Raw genomic sequence first — 20,092 nt, 5'->3', positions numbered from 1 at the left:
GTTCCAATTTTTTTATTTTTTTTATTTGCGTACCCGTAAGATTTGACTTGCGTCGAAGGAAATCGATTTTTCTTTGAAAATACACCCATCCGCTGTTCTTGCACTTACTGTCTGTCCTCATTTCATTTTTTCGTTTTTCTTCCCATACACAGCGGTATAGATGTGTACGCTCGCGCTGTCACCTCAGGACCCATTTCGAGTCAGAGTGTCTACAGAGCATCGGTCTAGATACAATGGTATTGCCCCGCGTCAATTGATACGATCCCCTCGCCATAGTTTCTGTATAGGGACCTATTGACATTGCTAGTCGGCTGTCGTTGTTGCTGTCGTCGTCGATGGGAAAGAGGACGAAGGATAGAGAGGGAGAGAAATGAAAATGATGGGAAAACAGAGGAGGAACCACTAAGAGTCTCAAATTCGACCCGATTGTATTGGCACGAGTATTATACAAAGAGATGCCGAGTAGTATATAGCCGAGGGGAAATAGAAAGATAAGGAGCAACACGAGATTTGGGAGAAGAAGAGCCGGAGAAAACAGAATTCGAGCGCTCTTCTCTGTCTTGTGTTGTCTTCTATTGGAAATACACTGGTTGTATAGACATCGCGTTCAAGTCGAGTTTCATATCAGATTTTTTGTGTGTGAAAAAATGCGAGTAGCATCAGAGCAGACAAGAAAAAAAAAGAAGACAATTTTTTTTTTTTTTTCATTCTCGAATTCTTTTTGCTTTCAAATTGAATTCAAAAAAGACAATCCAGGGACGGAGACCGAAAAAAAAACAAATAACAAAGGAGAGTTATACACACAAATAATGCGAGGAACGGATAGGAGCCATGACAAGAATTAAAGCTGGCAGAATACGAAAGGATAGGAAATAATATTCATAGGCGGGCCAAAGGGATAGCAGCAGAAAACGAGCGAAAGATTTGCCAGTGTGTGTGTGTGTGTGTGTGTATAACACGACCAACACGAGAGCCCGTTGAGATGTATGCGCAAAGACATTGAATGAAGTGGCAAGTTCGGCAGCGCATCCCTAATGATGGTAGTGTCTATGCATACACACCAGCAACGTCTATATATAGTTACATGTAATTGTATGTATCGTGACTGCGTGTAACGCGTACACACATGCATATAGTGGAGTTAGTGACACGATAGATGTATATACGTACGATAGAAGAATGGAAAACAAATGCGCAACGCGGAACTCGACGTAAAAGTTTGGAAGAAACAAGAGTGATTCACTTTCCTTTTTGTTTTGTTTTTTTCTAATCAAATCGGACGGTCGTGATAGAACGGATGATGACGCACAATCAACACGTCTACTATACTTAAGATAATCATCGATTTATAGAGGCCAGATATTTTTCTTTCTCTTTGCGGACTTTTTTTTTTTTTTGAAGGGGATTTTTGAAATGAATCTTTTTATTATTCAAGGATTATTCCAATCGAATTTGCGAAGGACGGCGAAATGGGTCGGCTGGAGAGAATCGCTATGACGGCCGCGCTCCAGGGTGCCTGTCATTAAATAGCCGAGGTTGACATCGGCTGTCGTTATGTGTGACGTCAGCGCTAATTTAAATTGCGGCTCCGACGAGAGATCGGCCGACGTCGTAGATGAGCTTTTAAACGAGCCAACAACGTAAACAGTTCGCCTATCACCGGCGTCAATCAACTTGGCTTGCGTCGTGCTCCTGCATCCGGTTAAAGAAGAAAACAAAAAGGAAATTTTTGATTAGAAAGATAGAAGCACATTAAAGAAAAACAATTGACAGAACGCGTAGATCTATACAGTACACTACAGCTATCAAAAGAGATCGAATATATGTATAAAAGAAATGGAGAAGATGCAGAGCTATAAGAACAACCCAAGAAAAAGATATAGAGATATATGCTACATCCAAGAGAACCCCTTCTGAGCACGAAAGACGATGCAATCTAGTAGCCAAAGACATGTACAAGCAAACCCTCTTGCGTCTGTGTCTATAAAAAAGAAAAAAAAAAGGAAATAAATAAAGAGCAAGTCGATGTCAAGTCATCGAACGATTTGGAAACGAAGACGAGAACGATCGTAGATCAAACAAAAGGGAAAGAAAAGCCACTATACTTTTTTCTTTCTCTCCAATTTTCTTTTCTTTCGATTCCGCTTGAAAAGAAAGAAGAAAGAAGAAAACAAAAAAAAAAAAAAAACGGGCTTCTTTTGATTTACTGCTTGCCTGTGCTACCGTGTGTATATTTATAGGCGACATTGAAAAACTCAGCCAGCTCCATTGTTGCTCTCCAATCGATACACGTCGAAAACAATGCTGACGCTTTATGTATTTGTTTTGATCGTCCCCGAAACGTTCTCCTTCTTTTGTTCCATTTCTGGGCTTTTCGGGCAGACTTTTGTTTTAAGGAATCAAAATTTTAGCCGCTCGTTTTTTTTTTTTTTTTTTTTTCAGGGATGCGGGTTGAGAGAGGTTATTATCGAAATACTCCTATTTACCTGGAAGCAATAAGAAATTGATGCCCAAATAGACAATAGAGGAAGAGCCTCAATCTGGCGGAAAGATTTATTGTTACTCGCTTCAGTAACGTCGTGATCGATTTCAGGATCTTTTTTCTTGTGTGTGTGTGTAACCTTTTTTTTTTTTTTTTATTTTACGGAGCGTGTATCATACGGGTAGCAGGCCCACATTGTGTAACACGAATCTAACGAAGAAGGATAAAGAATAAAAAAAAAAAAAGGGAATTGTACGCTCGGAGGAACTGATTCGAACGGCTAGAAGCAGAGCACCATAAGAACATCCATCCATCAAGGGATGTCGACCGTATCGATGTCAAACGTTCAACTCGTCTTTGATCGTCTGTCGGTGGGCGAGCCGAAAGTTTCAATCACAAGTATTGCGAGTAGCTTTGAATTACACGGTTGTACTGTATGCTTCATCAAGCTGATTGCTGTTGCGGAAACAGCCGACATTTCAAAATTCGAAGGATCTTTATCCGTTAACATGCATTCCTAGCAGAACTTTTACAAAAATGCAAAAGGGTATAAAAAAAAACTGGATTGGAAGCGGACAATTTGCATTCATCTGCTCGGCAATACGTGATTTACATATAGACTTTTATTATGTCTGACAATAGGAGCGCAGCTCAGCAGAGATGAAAAATTTATAGACTTGATCTCGATATGGTACGATGTACTAGTGAATATATATTTTCCCTTTTTACTTGGAGTACTGCGTGCATTGAAGGGGTCCGTCCCGGGGTCATATCATTTCATGTCTATAAGTAAAGCTGTAAGAGGATTTTCGGTCTGTAGTAGTACGAGCGCAACGTCTTTGTTTCTACTCGTACGTGTATGTGCGTATAGCCGTCGAGCGAAAACTAATCGATAAAGATGTTTTTGAACGTTGGACACTCGCTTGGCTCCCTGTCGCGCTCCGTGAGAAGGGAGGAATAATCAAGAGCACAAGAAAAAAGAAAGAAAGAAGGGCACCCCCAACAGCAAAAGACATCGTGTTCGTACGTTGCTCTGTCGAGGAAATTCAATCGACATTCAGCCGGCAGCGGACACACCCTCTCGCAGACGTCCGCACCATAAATAAGATGTATAAAAAAGAGAAAGGAGTGGGTGGAGAGAGAGAGAGACAGCGAGAGGCAAGTAAAGTTTTTGGCCGGTGGAGTTAAAAAGAGCGTGACCAGTGTGATTTTCTTTTTCTTTTTTTAAATAAAAAAAAATCGAGAAAGATGAAAAATAAAGGCTATTACAAAATGTTATGTAACGTCTCGCCCCCCCTCCCCTTTCTTTTTCACTTGTCACCTTGTCCTTTTGATTCGTGTTGCCACATCAGAAAGAATTCCATCATCAACATGCCGTCGTGTTGTTGAGTCTACGAAAACAAGTCCCTCTTCTTTTTTGGGGGAGGCTCCCCCATGTGTGGGATGTATAAAAGAACCCCATCCAAGTACGTGTTTAGACGCTCGATTTCTTTCGTGTTCCACCATTGTACGTACACATATCCATTTAGACGTAAGAGGGGGAGGGGTAGATTGTATATAGATAAAAAAAAAAAAAATAGATATAGCAGCATGTGAAGCATCCCGATGAAATCGATGTTGATAAACACACACGTTCGTCATCAACCAATCGGAAAAGAAACGGCATATCCTTCATGCCAACTTGGGCGATCGATATCCTCGTGTTTACCTAACTCATATTTAGCTTGCGGACGTATGTAGAAAGCAATCAACATGTCGCCATTCGTCGGCAATCAGTGTGAACAATTTTTCAAAAATTGGGAAATCATAAATCAAATGGATGGGGGGGGGGGGGGTAAGTTGGTGTACCTCCGCGTTCCAGCGACTTCGACAACTTTGCAGCGGTTCCGGTTCCACCAAGGAATAGACAGGAGCCAATAAGCGTTGGTGGCTGTTCGGGCCCATCCTTCTTCGGGATATAATAAAACCTGTCGTGAACGAATTTGTTTTAAGAAATGTATCAACAATCTACTTTAAACCGATTTATTCAACATTTCGTTCAGTAAATAAGATGTTACAAAAAAATAGAAAGAAAACAGTAAAACTCAAATGAACATTTTTTTTTTTATGGGTAGCAATAAAACGGAGATATACGTAGGATATCGGTCTAATCAAATAGAAGGAAGAGGAAGAATTTACCTTGGTGGGTGTACCATCGTGTCGGAGTAATTTGGACCACCGGACGTCGTTCTCGACGGAAGCGTGAGCGGCGGCGTGGTTGTTGCCATTGGCGCCGCTATTGATGGGCCCGCAGGGATGGCCTGCAAGGAGAGGAGCAGCACCGCTAGTTGCCGCTGCGTTATTGGCTGGCTGAGGCCAAAAACGCGCAAAGGTGTCGTTATCATTGACGGCGTTCGACGAGGCCGATGGCGACGACGACGCATTGTTATTGTTGTTGTTGTTGTTCTTCCCGATTTTCCTCAAACTGTGATCGCCCCCTTGCTGTTGTTGCTCATAGTTTTTGTTCATCACCGATGACGTCTCACTGAACGCCGCAGGAGGCGGATGATAAGACGAATGTCGATGATCGTACGATTGTTGATGAACCATTTCCGAGCGGCTGAAATTTCGCAGTTCGAACTAAATCAATTTGCACATGAAATAAAACGTTGCCGACCACGTGAATGGGACGAAAAATCGGGGCATCATTGGGATGCCTCGAGCCGCTGGAAGACGGAGAATGTTCACGAAAACGGAAGGGGAAACAAGAATGCTCGGCGATGGATTTGAACGTTTGCCGCTACTGTTGTCGGCGTCAGACTGGCCTTGGATCCTCTGCCGCGTTTTGCTAACAGCAACACGCCCGTCGTATCGCGCAAGCGCTTTCAATAGATGTCGAACAAAAAAAAACATTTTCCTTCTTCTTATTCCTCTCTTTTTTTTTTCTTTCTTTGGGTGATTCAATTTCTTCTCCCTGTGAGCTTCTTTTTTTTTTCGCTTTTAAGATATTCACTGACGTGACTGTGATGATTCGATCGTTGCCTGTCGATCGCTCTTTTATTCGGCTGCACTATATCACTCGAATGCCGTTGACGTTGCTGGGAAGGCTGACACAGCAGCAAGTTATACTAGCGGCACAATCTATGAACGGTGCAATAGGAAAATGGACGTGTATAAATGTAAGACAATCCATATAGGCCTATCTGGCCGTTGTCTATGCCGCCAATGGGGCGCATGTATATGGGTAAACTGAGACGCTCGACAGAGCTCGGATGACATCATTATTTGGCCATTCACTATATAGCACACGCTGTGTACAAAAGAACAATAGTTTGTGGGAGATGGAGAGAGAGAGAGAGAAAGAAATGTGCAGCACGTGTGGGTTGAGGCTATAAAGACGAGATAAAGACATCAAGTCATCATCTGAAAACAAAAAATAATGATAATAAAAGAAGCATTCATTAAAGAAGTGTTCTCTTTTTTCATCACTTTGGGCTGTGTGTATAGCTCGTCGTATACGAGTTTCTTGTTCTATTTTTTTTTTTTTTATTGTAATCGTCTCTTCTTAAAAGGCCCATAACCGTTTTGTGTGTATTACCGTGTAGTACCCGAAACGATCGTTTTGCTTCTCTTTTTTTTTGTTGTTGATTGGGAATAGCTGAGACGTACTTGCACGTCGTTATGTAACGTGAGTTATGTGCGGTGTAAAGATCCATCAAGTCGTCATTCAGCAAAAGGCCATCGATCAACCTATCCGTCTGCCTTCTGATGGAAATCCGTCCGATGGGCGGAAATGATCCCCTCTAAAAGATTCTTACGGCTCCTTTTCCTTCCGCACTCCAACAGATGGGCCTCGTTTTATCCACTGTTTCGTGTACAAATATGTTTATTCCTCGCAGTTTTTTTAACATACAACGCATTTAGATCGTAGCTGCACGTTCTTGGCTTCTTGTCATTATGATGGCATTTCAATTGCACCAGACAAGGTTTCCTTTTTGCTGTCTAGTGTTAAAAAAAAAAAAAGGCTTAATTTTGTCTTTTTCTTTCAGTTGTAAATGCAAAAACGAACTTTTATGATTTCATACCAAAATATTGGTAAGCGTGAAAAGCTTGTTAAATATTAAAAAAAAGGATTAATGAAATACTAAATTTTTGAATGCCAAATCCAAAGTTCATTGATTTTTTCTATTCATATTTAAGGCCGATTGGAAACAAATGGTGCTAGAGTGCGCGGGGCCAATAAAGAGACATATTATGTGCACTATACGTGTAATACAAGACACGTCTAGAAGAGGTAAGGGGGGGGGGGGGAAGACCATAGGGCAGGATAAGAAGATATATATTGGCTCTGTTCCAAAATCCCAGCTTTAAATCCTACCTAGCCAAGTTTACTGTTTGTAGACACACGCGTAGGTTCTATACCGTCCCTGAAGCCCTATTATATCGCATTATATTTATTAGAAGGTATACAACAGGCGGCACTATTTTATACGAAGGGAAAGAGATTCATTGTTCGGTGCCGAGCTGTTCTCAACGGATTGCGGATCATCGTATCCAGATACTTTTGTTTTTCTCGCGTCCTCTTTCCCCCCTCGCTCTTTCTTTGTTACTTGTTACAATCCTTCGCTGATGTATAATAACAACAGACTGTGTTTTGAGAGTTGCTTCCGCTTGAAACGCCATTTTTTCTCGTTTACTGCGCTGCGTTATCGTGTTCTCTGTATTTTTTCATGTTTGCGTGTAACTTGAAGAGAAAAACAAAAATCTGAAAAAGTCCTTGAAGTTTGAAGAGGCGACTCGACAAAACCCCCGCTGAAAACAAGATGCTTGTCCTACTTGAATGTTTTTGTTGTTTTTGTTTTTTTCAATGTATTATTTTATGCCATTATTTCGAAATGACGACCTGTATTATTTCGTTGGATTGTTCTCCCTCGACATTAGACTGCACAAAATATTGCAGAAATAAATATGGGAAAGACTGTTTTATTCAAATGAGCAGAAACAGTGAGTCCGAAAGTTTACATTCTACACGCAACCGCACTGTACAGATATAGACATATTTTTTTTTATTCTTTATTTTTCACTTGGAAGACATTCTGCAGTCTGTCGTCTGTTATTGGTTGGCCTTTAATAAAAGGAAACAAAAGAAGGGATTCCCAGAATTCGTTTTTTACGTGCAGACAGGCACTTCTTGTATGAAGTGGCTTGACAACGCCCATATGCGGCTGGCAACAGCAGTGGCAAAACTCTTTCTTTTATATTCTTATACAGCCAAAGCAAATAGTAAAAAGGCGCTAAAGCTTTTCGTCCTTTTTCTTTTTTGTGTGTATCCCCAAGTTTCTTTCTTTTTTTCTGTGGGCGCTAGTTTGAGAGTCGCGCATAGTCGACGGAGCGTCAAACTCGCGTATTAATGGCGTCGTCAAGTAGTACATAGACAGCACAGCAATGTGGAGTCTCTACAAATAAAGAAAAAAAAGAAAGGGCCATATAGCCCATCCGCAGGAATGCTCCCGTCTCGGCCATTCCGTGTGTCTATGCTACCCATTGTGTGTATAGCCTTAGCCATCATCCGGCAGCAGATATATCTCTACCAGTTCGTAAAAAAAAAAAAATAAATGAATGAAAAAGAATTTTGTGTTTTTTTTTTTTGTATGCACGTAAATGGGATAAACAAGAATAAAGAGAGTTTATGGGGCGAATACGCGCTTGATTTCTATCCATGCAATATCTAGCGAAATTGTTTACAGTAAAATGTCCGAGACTTATGCAAAATAAGGAGGGGATAGAGCGTTCCTACAAAACTTTTCTGCCCGAGAGAATACAAGAAGCTTGTATTATGCGCAGCATGTTTGATGCTTACTATGATTTCGGACGCTGTGAATGAGTACGTGTTTAAACTTTAGCTATCTACACAATGTACTCAACTGCCAGATGTGGAAACAGATTGTTTGCTACTTTCCATTTTTCCTTCCACCATATTTTTTTTTCACGCAGGTCATGTTGTCTATATTATAAAATAGTGGATGTTATGTACACAATCCCGCCACTGCGAGAAACAATTTGTTCGCATCTAAATCATATTTTTCTTAATCAACTCTGACTGCTTGCCACACTGATTGGGGAAGTATAGGAAAAGAAAAACAAAACAAAAACAACAGCCGTTATTTAAAGAAGGAAAGTTAATGCAGGCTGTGTGCGCAGCGAATACTGATTCGTTCGCCTTTTTCCCATTACACAACAGATTGCGTTTAGGCTAAAAATTAGGATTCCAACAAAAAATACGGGTCAGTAGGGGTTGAAAGAAACCCGCTAAATGCGGGTTCCAAGTACTTTCAATAATGCGTGTTATGGAAAATGCATAACATGTTGTTCCACACGATTCTGGGAAGGAAAGCTTTCGCGTTTATTGGTTCCATATACAGACGACTGCAAAATCCTGTTTCTACGTCTAGACTAACTTTTAAAATACTTAATGTGCAACCTATTGGAAGCTTAAGGCTATAAAGTAACAAGTTGCTCAGCGCCTTTCGTTTTTTTTTTTTTTTTTTTTTTGCTGTTCCGGCCGTGATTCTCCTATAAGCCGAATGAGTGTTAATGGATGATGAATGTTAATGAGCTGTTAACAAGACGATGTTGGTGCGCCAGCCGAAATTGTTTCTTCATCAGCTCTTTGTTTACTAAATATCATTAAAAAAAAGGGACTTATTTTTGCCAGTAGTTTGGCACTTTGGCGGCGTAATACGGAAAAAGGCGGTATATGTGCAGTACGTTTAAAGAAAAGAAGCACTTTAATCTTGTAGTTCGGGATGTTATTGTTTTGGGCGCCATGCGGGCGTATTAAATTCCCCGAAATGCTGCGGGAACTGAGCGGACGGAAGAGCGAATAAAGATCGCATTGCTTCCGCGTACATACACGAAGTGCGCCAGTTAATGGAAGGCTATCGTTTATGCTAAACGAAAATAAGAAAATACTCACTTTTCATGGAACACACCGAATGTAATATTTTTGTAAATGTAGCGAGGCAACGTCATTCGTTACGCGCAGCATGTTGTTCAATTCGAATATGGAATTCCATAATGGTTGCTGAACCGAATGATGGTTCGGCTTTCTCGGGACTGTTTTTATCTGTTCTATCTAAGCGCGTCTCCGACAACCGTAGAGATGGAGACAAAAAAGAAATGCATTCCTTCCTTTGCTGTTTATTCAACGTTTTATAGGCAAGAAAGAAATACATAACAAACTATATTTTTTTTATTTATTATGGAAAGGCGCAGTAGAGGAACGGATTTGTTGTATGTGAAAGTTTACAGCAAGGAGAAAACAGTCTCGATTTGTAGAATAAACACGGCCCTGAATTTTTTTTTTTTCCAGACTGAAATATGAATAAGAATGTGGGCGACGTGAATGTTATAATAGAAGCGGTTTTTTTTAGACGTAGCGTCTGTTCCGATCGATGTGTTGATGGAGACATCGCCCTGCTGTCCAAGTCGTTACACGACATTTGCGTTTGTCGTGGCGCGAGCGACAGGTCATACATATAACGAGGAACTACACAGCTATGCAGCCTCATTAACTGAAAAGAAAAAGAACAATAACTAACAGCCATGGCTTGCCAAAATTTGTTATAAATTAATTTTTAACACAGTTATTCAACTAGTGATACACGAGATGTGTTCCTGATTTAATAATTTCCGATAAAAAAAACCGAGATTGATGGAAAAAATTAAATAAGACAATGAACAAGAATAATTTTTAATGTTTTGGGCATTCATTCGTTTAGTTAAAATTCTACATCGAATTACAGATGATTAGAATTGCGAGCCGTGCAACATTTCCAGCCTTCAATTGTCTACATATAACGCAAACATTAATAACACTTCAAGATGGTCGCAGTAATGTGCAATGCGTTTGAGACATGCAAGAAATCCAACAGTGATAACGGAAAATAAAATATCAATTTCAACAATCAGCTTTTAATAAGACTCGTTTCAATTTACCACTTAAATGTTTCAGCTCATTTTCCCCACTACTCCGAGACGGTTACGCGACACCATCCGTCATCGATACAATGAAACTCTGCATCCGTTACGCATAAGTTTACTTGGAAATATCTCGCAGTCGTACATTTGCATACAATTGGATCACAGCTCATAACTCGTGCAGCTCATTTTGTCCCGACGGTTCCTCGTACATAGTTACACGTTCATACAGGTAGCTATAATATTCAGCACTGCACCCCCTTGCTTGTTAGTTGCGTCCGACAAGAGTATACACAAGTTAAGTACACGCTGTATGCTGGTAGGTTGCGTAACTTCGTCATCCTTTGTCATTCGCATTCGTGATGAGGTGGTAAGTTAGCACAACGGTCACGGCACCGTGCGTATAAATAAGAACTTGTTAGTAGGACGGGAGCCCTGCGTAACATGTTAGCACTTGGAACACAAAGTCACTTATTTTATAAGCACATGATTTAGCGGAACAACTTGTTCCGATATCCTGTGCTGGTTTAAAGCACAAAGATTTTTAGATAAAACATGGCTATTTGCAATTAAATTTCATGTATATCACGTGCACTAAATTATGCGTTTAAAATGTCAAATATGGAAGTCGATTAACGTAAATATGCATGTGCACACTGGCTTAATAATGAAAAGTAGCTTCAACAACTTCAATTACGTCCTGAGTACGACTCTTTTTGATTAAATTCGTGAATAAGGTATCGAAAACCATGAGCTGTTGTAGCGCATTTTCCTTTCAAGCCCGTTTTTCATCCTTCGTTTATTGGTGGCGAAACTAATCTCATTGCGTGGCTAAACATATAAATACTCTCAATGCTCTTTCAGCAAGTAAGTTGGAGGTCAGGCGTAACTACATGGTAGTAGCAAGCAACTGGCTTTCAATTGGAGAGAAATAAAAGTTGAGTACATTTAGAAGATCTTTCGAGAATGCTCTTGTTTTCCACAATGAAGAGTTGGTGCCATTTGCCCCCAACGTCTATCAGGTTTCCGCCTTGCCTAAAATATTTTTTGAAAGTAGCCGAATTAATGCGGTATCTTTTCGTTTAAAAACAATGTCTTGGCGCTGCAAAAACAAGGAGTGCAAGGATGTCTTACAACATACTGATCAGTAAAAACCTGAATTATCAGCGTTGTCAGTAAGTGCGATATATTTCCATTATGTAAGAGACTGTTAGATGGAGAACTGGAATCGAAAGTATGTGACCATGTACAAATAAGTACCGTTACGTAGTCAGAAAGTATTGGAGTAATTCTAAAGTGCCGTTTGTACCCGGCAGTAAGTAAACAAGTTTTGTCTACGCATATTTGTTTATCATCAATGCCCGTATCCTGATTGCGATATGCGATACATTACGATAACGTGCACGTTGACCGCTTAGTGGCCAGGGATTGAGAAATTTCACAAGGCAAACGCCCTCTGTTGTGCAATTGAGACGTGGAATTCGTGTCGTCTGCTAGTGTGGCAACATAAGTGAAGTTTGCCGTTATACTTCAAATTTCCCATCACATGAGGGTAAGTGTTCTCTATAAATAGCTATTAAAGTTATTGTAGCAAGCCGAAAGCTACAGTTTGTTTACGCCTCCCATTTCGTGGCAACTTGTACACGTCTTCATTCTCTATATTTTCAGATATATTCAAAATGACTTCATCAGCAGACGTGGCGCAAAACAAGAATGCAAAAGATTACGAATTACTTTTTACCACTACAGTCACCGGCGTAATACCTATCCACAAATATAAAACGAAAAAGTCGTCAATAAAATTGATCATCGCAGAGGTCGACGGGCCAGTAGTGAATGGGTACTTTGTTTTGGCTACAGAAGCACGTGATGATGATGGTCTCCCTCATACTTTGGATCACCTCATTTTTCTGGGATCTAAATCATACCCCTACAAAGGCATGCTTGACATTCTGGCTAATCGTTGCTTGGCTTCAGGAACAAATGGTAATTTATTGAAATTAATTTCTGAACAAGTTTCTGATCTTCTAAAATCTCCTTGCAGCTTGGACTGATGTTGACCATACCTGTTATACTATGACAACAGCTGGTAGTGAAGGCTTCTTGGCACTCTTACCTATTTATGTGGACCATATCCTTAATCCTCTGCTCATGGATTCTGGCTTCGTTACTGAAGTGCATCATGTTAATGGTGATGGGGAAGATTCTGGTGTAGTATACTGTGAAATGCAACTAGGATGTGAAAACACTGGTGAAACCAGAGTACTTCATAATGCAATGCTAAGAGCTATCTACCCTGGTCATTATGGGTAAAAATCAGTCACAAGTGGCCTTCTAAAAAAATCTCAGGGAAAGTTCAACCATAGAGAAGGTTCGCAACTACCACAAGGTTTTTTACTCAACAGAGAACTTGGTCCTGGTCATCACTGGTCGCGTGGAAGCCTCACAAATTTTTAAGGCTTTAGAGCCCGTTGAAGATACTATTATTGCAAAATACAAAAACAGCCAAATACCATTTAGCCGGCCATGGCAAAGTGCAGTCCCACCCCTCATGGAATCTATCGATCAACTCATACCTTATCCGTGCGAAGAGGAAGAAAAGGGCATGGTATGGCTAGCATGGAGAGGACCCTCTTGTGTATATCAGCTCTACGAAACGTGTGCTCTGATGATGCTTATGGAATACCTTACCGACACGGCCGTCAGCCCATTGCAAAAGACCTTTGTCGAAACATCTGACCCGTTGGCAAGCAAAGTAGGCTATTCTTTCATCGAGAACTCCGAATCAGTCGTCTATTTGGCGTTTGAAAACGTGCCTATCAACAAACTGGGCGAAATTCAACCTAAGTTATTTAGTGTTATGGAACCATACGGGAATGGCAGTGAACCTTTGGACATGAAACGTATGCAGTTGGTGATTAAAAGAAGGATGCTAGAACAATTGAGTCATCTCGAGAATAACCCTCATGACACTGTTGCTTTCATGGCTGTAGGTGACATTCTCTATGGTCGAAGGTAAACATTTATATTGCAGAGAACCCTTGTTCCTGTTTAATTTTCTCTTTTATACCGTTTTTAGCCACGAAGATTTTCGCCGCCGCGTAAATCCTATGGAAGATCTAAAAGCATTAGCGAAAGAAAGCCCTTGTTTTTGGAACGACCTAATTCTGCGCTATATACTCGGTCGTGCCTGCGTTTTGACTCAAGGTGGTGAATTTGTCGTAACTAATCCTTTTACAATCGAATAACTTTTGAGCGTTACACACTTGTAGGCATGCCTTCCAAGAAGGAAATGGAAGCGTACACTACTCAGGAGTTGGAACGATTAGAAACGCAACGAAATAGTCTAGGAAGTGAAGGACTAGCTGATAAGGCGGATGAGCTTGCTGCCGCTTTGGAGCACAACGATCGCCAAGCTCCTGTGGATCTCATCATGTCCGTTCCTATTCCGGACATTAATTCTATTAGTTACCATTCGATTCAACGATACTGCAATCGTGGAGAAACATCAGGGTGTGACCGCTTCCCCGGCGAACTTGAACGAATCCCAGTGCGATTCCAGCTGGACGATGTCAAAACTCAATTCGTTTACCTTTACGCCCTGATGGACACTTCGTTAGTTCCCAGTGATCAGCGCCTTTACTTGCCCCTCCTGATGAACTGTCTCCCAGAATCTGCAATAATGCGCAATGGAAAATTAGTCTCATATGAGTAAGTTTTGGTTAGCTACGATTTTCACTGATGGTTTTTACGAATTAAACGTGCCTTTGTGATGCAGGACTGTTGTAGCCCAGCTGAGTGGTGACACCGTTAAAACCCACGCTGCTTTGGGTGTGGACGCCTCTGACGCAGATCACTTTTTCTGTGGCTCTTACTGCAACATGGCCGTCCTGATGCTTCAGCTTGAACAAGATAAGTACAGTGACGGCATTTGCTGGCTCAGCGATTTTCTGCGGCAAACTGTTTTCACCGCAGAACGTATGAAAGTTATTGCCTCGAAAATGGCTAACGATGTCGCTCGCATCAAACGTAAAGGAAACAAAATGGCGTTGGCACTGATTCGCAATTTGGCCTTCGACGGGAAGAGCAATCATGCTCACTGTTCACTGATCCGGCAACAACATTTCCTCCACAAATTAGTGGAAGAATTGGGCCGTTCACCTGAGCGGATCATCCGCGCCTTGACGGACTTGCGAGATGCCATCACTAGCCCGAATTGCCTCACTATTCATATGGCAGCTGAAATAGAGAGCCTTCCTGATGATGCCATTTCGTTGTGGAATACTCATATGTTTGCAGATTGGCAAGCAACTCAAAGTGCCAACGGAGATAGCGATGGGCTGATAAATCTTGTTGCTGATTACCAATTACTGAAAGAGGTTTCGTCAGTTAGCCCAATGGGTGCTGCACTTTGTCTTGGAGCGGTCGAATCCTGCTTTCTCATCCAGGCCGTCCGCAGCATCGATGACATTCACCATCCAGATCTGGCCGCCGTTCTTGTCGCTTTGCAATACCTCGGCCAACTTGAAGGACCTTTCTGGCGCAATCTTCGTGCGCAAGGTCTAGTCTACGGATATAATTTGAATTTGAAAGTCAGTGAAGGCCTGCTCTACTTATCGCTATATCGAGCTTCGCAACCCGTGGTGGCTTACAAAGAGGCCCGCAGGTATATTCCTCGTCAGCCAGTGAAGTTTTGATCATTTGACTAACTTTTTGTTTTTATTCTGTGTTTTTAGCATCCTTGAAAATCATGCCAGGAGTGACACTGATGATGTCTGGGAATTGAGTCTGCTTGAATCAGCAAGGAGCTCACTTATTTTTGAATTGGTAGAGCGGGAGAAGACTGTAGGAGACGCAGTGCACCAGTCTGTTCGCTCGTATCTGTCCAATGCACCAGCCGATTACAACCGACAACTGATCCACCGTGTTGCTACTGTTACTATGGAACAAATGCGACGAGCTTTTCGGCTGCATCTCACTGCCCTACTGGATACTGAACATTGTCGATGCTCTATTATTTGTCATCCCTCGAAGCTCGATGAATTGGTAACAGGCATTAACGCCTTGGGCCAACCAGTCCAAGGGTACACGTCAATGGAAGATTGTCCGTTGGGTCAATCGTGCTAGATTAATCTTTTCTTTCATCCTTTTGAAGGCAACTGTCTGTTCGCCCTTTCTATTTCATCCTGAGTCACTGATTTTCCGTTTTTCTAGACCATCTTTTGTGTGTGTGTGTGTGCGTGTCAGTGTAATCGAGGATCGAAAACAAACTTACTAGTTCTCATTTTATGGCAGACAATACTTCGTGATTTTCTTTAGTTCTGGTCTGATTCGTTGCACCAATAGATTGCTAACGAGATGATGCGTAAGTTAATTCAGTACTTCGCAAGAGTTTTTCTTATTCTTGGAAGGGAAATTGGGTTCACCAAGGAAAGTTTTTCTTTTTTATTGTTATCGCAACACATTCACTGGGCCGTTGAACTTGCCTACGTCGTACTATGTCATGTTGGCTTTGTGCCACGAAATGTCTTGTCGGCTCCGCTTTGTCTCGTTCTTCTGGGAGGGGATTGCCAGAGAAAGGAGTTGCCAAGCAGGAAAAATGTTGGCCAAATAATTAGCAAAATTAGAGCACTCGCTATGGTCTAGAAATAATTCTTGTACTTGATGCCCCCTGAGCAAAAATGTAGGTCACGTCTAACGGCGGTATGTTTTTTTTTTTATTAATCATATTCTCAGTTTCTTCATTTTTTTTTGTGTGTAGCCTTAACGGACGACACCGTGCAGAACATTGCAAATCATTTCGGAGAAACCTTGATGCCAAGGGAAAAATTAATCTATTCGTTATTCAAAGCAGAGGCATGAACAGTCACGCTAGCCGTATTTTGACCTACATGGCAACAAGGCTCCTCCCCCGAACATCATGCGATGTTCCCGTTCACCCCACTTGACGTCAGTGTTGAAAATAGTGGCCAATCGCATCTCGTTTGGCAATTGTAAGGGTAGGAAAACAATAAAAGATAAAAAGGAAAGCACACGTGCAAAAAAATCAGACGAAAACGTGATTTGCGAGTCTCGTTGACGTTGCAACTCACGTCGGTAACACTTGAAGGGTAGCAGCGAACACGAGCAGGTTAACCCACTTCAGTTCGCCAAGCAGTTGATAGGAAAACTTTTTATTATTTGTGTGTGTTTTTATCACAATCAAGTGCAACATCATGTGGCGGTCTGTTTCCTGTCTTGGACATCCTCAGATGTTAAGGAACTTAAAACACACAAAGAGAGTCATACTCGTTGCTAGATGCAGAAAAACGCCGAACCGCTATTTCCAGACGACTGTTACACGCTGGGCCGATATCACCCCGAACCGTCCTTCATCCTCAGTGGAAGCTTCTGTTCTGTCATACAAACACGAGCAGAAAGCAATCGAACCTGCATCTTCGATTGTTGTTGAAAAGCCGCCATTAAGCAAAAGGATTCTAGACGAATTGGTGCATTACTATCATGGATTCCGTTTGCTGTTTATCAATATCGGTATTTCGGGAAGCTTGCTCATGCGCGTTCTTCGAGGCGAGACTCTCTCCCGACGTGAAAAGAAACAACTTGTCACAACAACATCAGATGTTTTCCGTCTTGTTCCCTTCTCAGTTTTTATAATTGTTCCCTTTATGGAACTTGCCTTACCCATTTTTCTTAAGCTTTTTCCAAACATGTTACCCTCTACCTTTCAAACAGCCAACGACAGAGAGGTTAAGTTCAAAACGACGCTCAAAGTCAAATTAGAAATGGCCAAATTCTTGCAACAGACGTTGGATGAAATGGCACTCACGGGTAGCGGTCATCAAAGTAAGACAGCCAAGGATTTCGCAAGATTTTTTCAGAACATCCGAAGCTCCGGCCAACAGGCGTCTAACGAAGAAATTTTACGTTTCTCTAAGCTATTTGAAGATGAGATCACCTTAGATTCTCTTAGCCGTCCTCAGCTGACTGCTCTTTGTCGCGTACTGGAAATTGCTCCCATCGGCACTAATAACCTGCTACGCTTTCAATTACGAATGAAATTACGCCGATTGGCAGCTGACGATAAATTAATTCTAAAAGAAGGAATTGGCTCCCTCACCATCTCTGAATTACAGGCAGCCTGTCGCGAGCGTGGCATGAGATCACTTGGAGGTATATTTTCTTTCGTTGTTGCGTTTTTCTTTTATTTATTGAGTTATTTATCTTTTACAGTTAGCGAGATTCGTCTTAAATCACAATTATTTCAATGGCTGGACCTCAGTATGGGCGGGAAAGTCCCGCCGTCGCTACTGCTCTTATCACGAGCGCTGTATTTACCTGAAAACGTTTCTGCCACCGAACAACTTCAAGCAACAATTGCTTCCTTACCAGAGTCACTTGTTGCGCAAACCAGCGACGCTATTAATCACCGAAGAGGGAAAGTTAACAATCAAGCTCGTATCGAGGCTCTTCGGGTGGAACAAGCCAAAATTCACGAAGAACGGAAAGAGTTTTGCGCGAGCAAGTCTGATTTCGACAGCAAAAAGCTGACACTAGCTGACGCTGCGCTTTTGGAAAACGCTCTGGAGGGCGTGGGTGTACAGCGCAAAAGGCTGTTAGTCGCTAAAGGGGATCTGATTGACCTGAAAGAAGAAATGGCTGATTACAGGGAGGATATTCAAGAACTGGAGGACCTTTTGCGATCTCCAGAACGTCAACGCCTGGTTCTACGTGAATCTAAAGCTGCCCGTCGACTTTCACGAACTGTTAATCGAATGATTGCAACACTAGAAAACCATATAGACGGATCTGCGTCCACAGAAAGAGAGCCGTTCACAAAAGACAACGATGACATGGTCTCCATCGAAGAGCTGATTGCATCCATTCGCCGGATTAATGCTATAGATAACTCTGCAAACCTTCAAGCCATTGTTCATATCTTGGATCACATTGATATGGATCGTGATGGAGTTATCACGGTAGAAGAGGTTATGAAGGTAAAACTTGAGAATTTTTTTGGTTGGTTTTTCTTTTTTGTTATCTGGTTTATTTTATAAAATTTTAAATGTGTTATTTAATAGGTAATCGAACTGCTAGAAGAGGAGGGAATAAATTTAACTGCAAAACAAATGACAGAGTTGCTGGGCGTTGTCAATAAAGAACAATTCATCGAGATGGAAAAGAAAATTGAAAAGACTCTCGGACAGTTTGTTGACAAGGTGGAAAAGGATAAGAATAATTTGGCCATTCACTCTTCCGAAATAAGAAAAACGGAAAATATAAGCGTCAAACAAATGGTGGTGAAGGATACGGAAGAGCAAGTCCTGCGAGAAAATTTGAAAACGGTTCAGGATCAAAAAGTGCTGGAGATAGCTGAAATTGAAAGAATTTTATCGCTAGTAACCCAGCTGAAAACTCTGTATGCCGATGATGTTGTGCCGAGGAAACGAGTTTCGGACATTAAACCCGTTTTATTCAGGGCGGAAACAAGCAGCCCTTCTGGTTTAAGCCCATAAATCTATACAGGTATTTAAGACGTGAGTGTGGCAATCAAAACTAGCGTGATTTCTCAAAAAGCTAGAAAATGTATTGAGAACTTTCAAACCTCACTTAATCTACATATTACGGTGAAAGTCAAAACGCCAATTTTATTCAAATCATGTCACAAAAGTAATTGTGCTTGAATTTTTGAATGAAGTTTTCGCATTAGGGCATGAAAAAAAAAATGTATAGTGTTCATTAACCTAACCTTTTTTTTTTTTTTTTTTTTGCAGGTGTAAATATGTTAGGTTTCCATTTGATTTGGCCGAATATATTATCGTTTAGAAAAAGGCACGCTCTTCCGAGAACAAGGTACCTATGTGGCCCTAGATCGCTGAATCGCGGCAGGATCGTGAATATGTGAAATTACCTCGTTATCAAGTCTTTTATAAATAGCAGTCGATGTCAACAAACCGTGTATCTCGTTTTTATTGCATGGTTGCAAATTTGTAATATTATCCGAAGTTGTAATAAAAGACTACATTTTTCATTTTTAATCGCCAATACTTTATATTTATTTTTCAAAAGAAAATGCCACTCCAGAGATCAAGTATATGAGAGATGGAATTTGAATCCACAAGTGCTTTATAACCAAGACAAACACTGAATCGAGATCAGCAAACATTAGATATCATGTCTCGAAAATTTTCGATAGGAAGGAACGGTAGGGCCTTTGCTGGATTTGATTGTTGTTTGCCTCAATGCTTCTACGTAAGATATCGAGAAATTCAGTCTTATAGAAAATTTACGAAATATTAAATTTATTGATTTTTTGTTGTTGTTTAATGTATGAAATACACAGCTAATTATTTACGATTTAGAAACAGGATTTAACGAAAATCAATTTCGTTTTCACTGGGCAAAAAAGTCAGGCTTATTTTGTCGGGCTTACTTTGTCGGGCTTATTTTGAGTATGACAGAAATTCATTCTTGTAATTTTGGCACTCAATTTCATTAAAAATTAACCTAAAATGAAACGTTGATTTCAGGAAAAATATTTGTTATCTCGTAAAACCAGCCATTTGTGTAATAAAATGAATTAACGGGCTGCTGGCGCGCAAGCATTTATCATCCTTTTTTTTTCTATTTATAAAAAAACTATAAGCCCCACGT

The 20,092-nt window shown here is 41.0% G+C and overlaps 3 protein-coding genes across 3 annotated transcripts; 2 read left to right on the top strand and 1 right to left on the bottom strand.

Annotated features, from left to right (window-relative positions):
- Positions 1-420: 420 nt before the first annotated feature.
- Positions 421-5,267, bottom strand: LOC130700464 (uncharacterized). The gene is made up of 3 exons (XM_057522514.2): positions 4,661-5,267; positions 4,331-4,449; positions 421-1,692 (listed from the first exon to the last, which is right to left on the bottom strand). Exons 1-3 carry the CDS (start codon positions 5,069-5,071, stop codon positions 1,431-1,433), a joined length of 792 nt encoding a protein of 263 aa, XP_057378497.1. The 5' UTR covers positions 5,072-5,267; the 3' UTR covers positions 421-1,430.
- A 6,579-nt stretch (positions 5,268-11,846) lies between these two features.
- On the top strand, positions 11,847-15,815 carry LOC130700460 (uncharacterized protein C05D11.1-like). Its single transcript, XM_057522507.1, is given in 8 exon segments — positions 11,847-11,993; positions 12,110-12,427; positions 12,486-12,778; positions 12,780-13,456; positions 13,521-13,648; positions 13,714-14,152; positions 14,220-15,107; positions 15,178-15,815. Coding segments are annotated over 7 exon segments (3,123 nt in total). The 5' UTR covers positions 11,847-11,993; positions 12,110-12,120; the 3' UTR covers positions 15,569-15,815.
- A 456-nt stretch (positions 15,816-16,271) lies between these two features.
- On the top strand, positions 16,272-19,392 carry LOC130700461 (mitochondrial proton/calcium exchanger protein-like). The gene is made up of 4 exons (XM_057522508.2): positions 16,272-17,611; positions 17,672-18,435; positions 18,520-18,964; positions 19,213-19,392. The coding sequence occupies exons 1-3, from the start codon at positions 16,657-16,659 to the stop codon at positions 18,952-18,954; spliced, it is 2,154 nt and encodes a 717-aa protein (XP_057378491.1). The 5' UTR covers positions 16,272-16,656; the 3' UTR covers positions 18,955-18,964; positions 19,213-19,392.
- The last annotated feature ends 700 nt before the right edge of the window (positions 19,393-20,092 follow it).

This window comes from Daphnia carinata, chromosome 8, assembly GCF_022539665.2.
Source record: "Daphnia carinata strain CSIRO-1 chromosome 8, CSIRO_AGI_Dcar_HiC_V3, whole genome shotgun sequence".
NCBI classification, from domain to species: Eukaryota; Metazoa; Arthropoda; class Branchiopoda; order Diplostraca; family Daphniidae; genus Daphnia; species Daphnia carinata.
The sequence above is the reverse complement of the archived record's forward strand: the minus strand, read 5'-3'. Positions and strand labels throughout refer to the sequence as shown.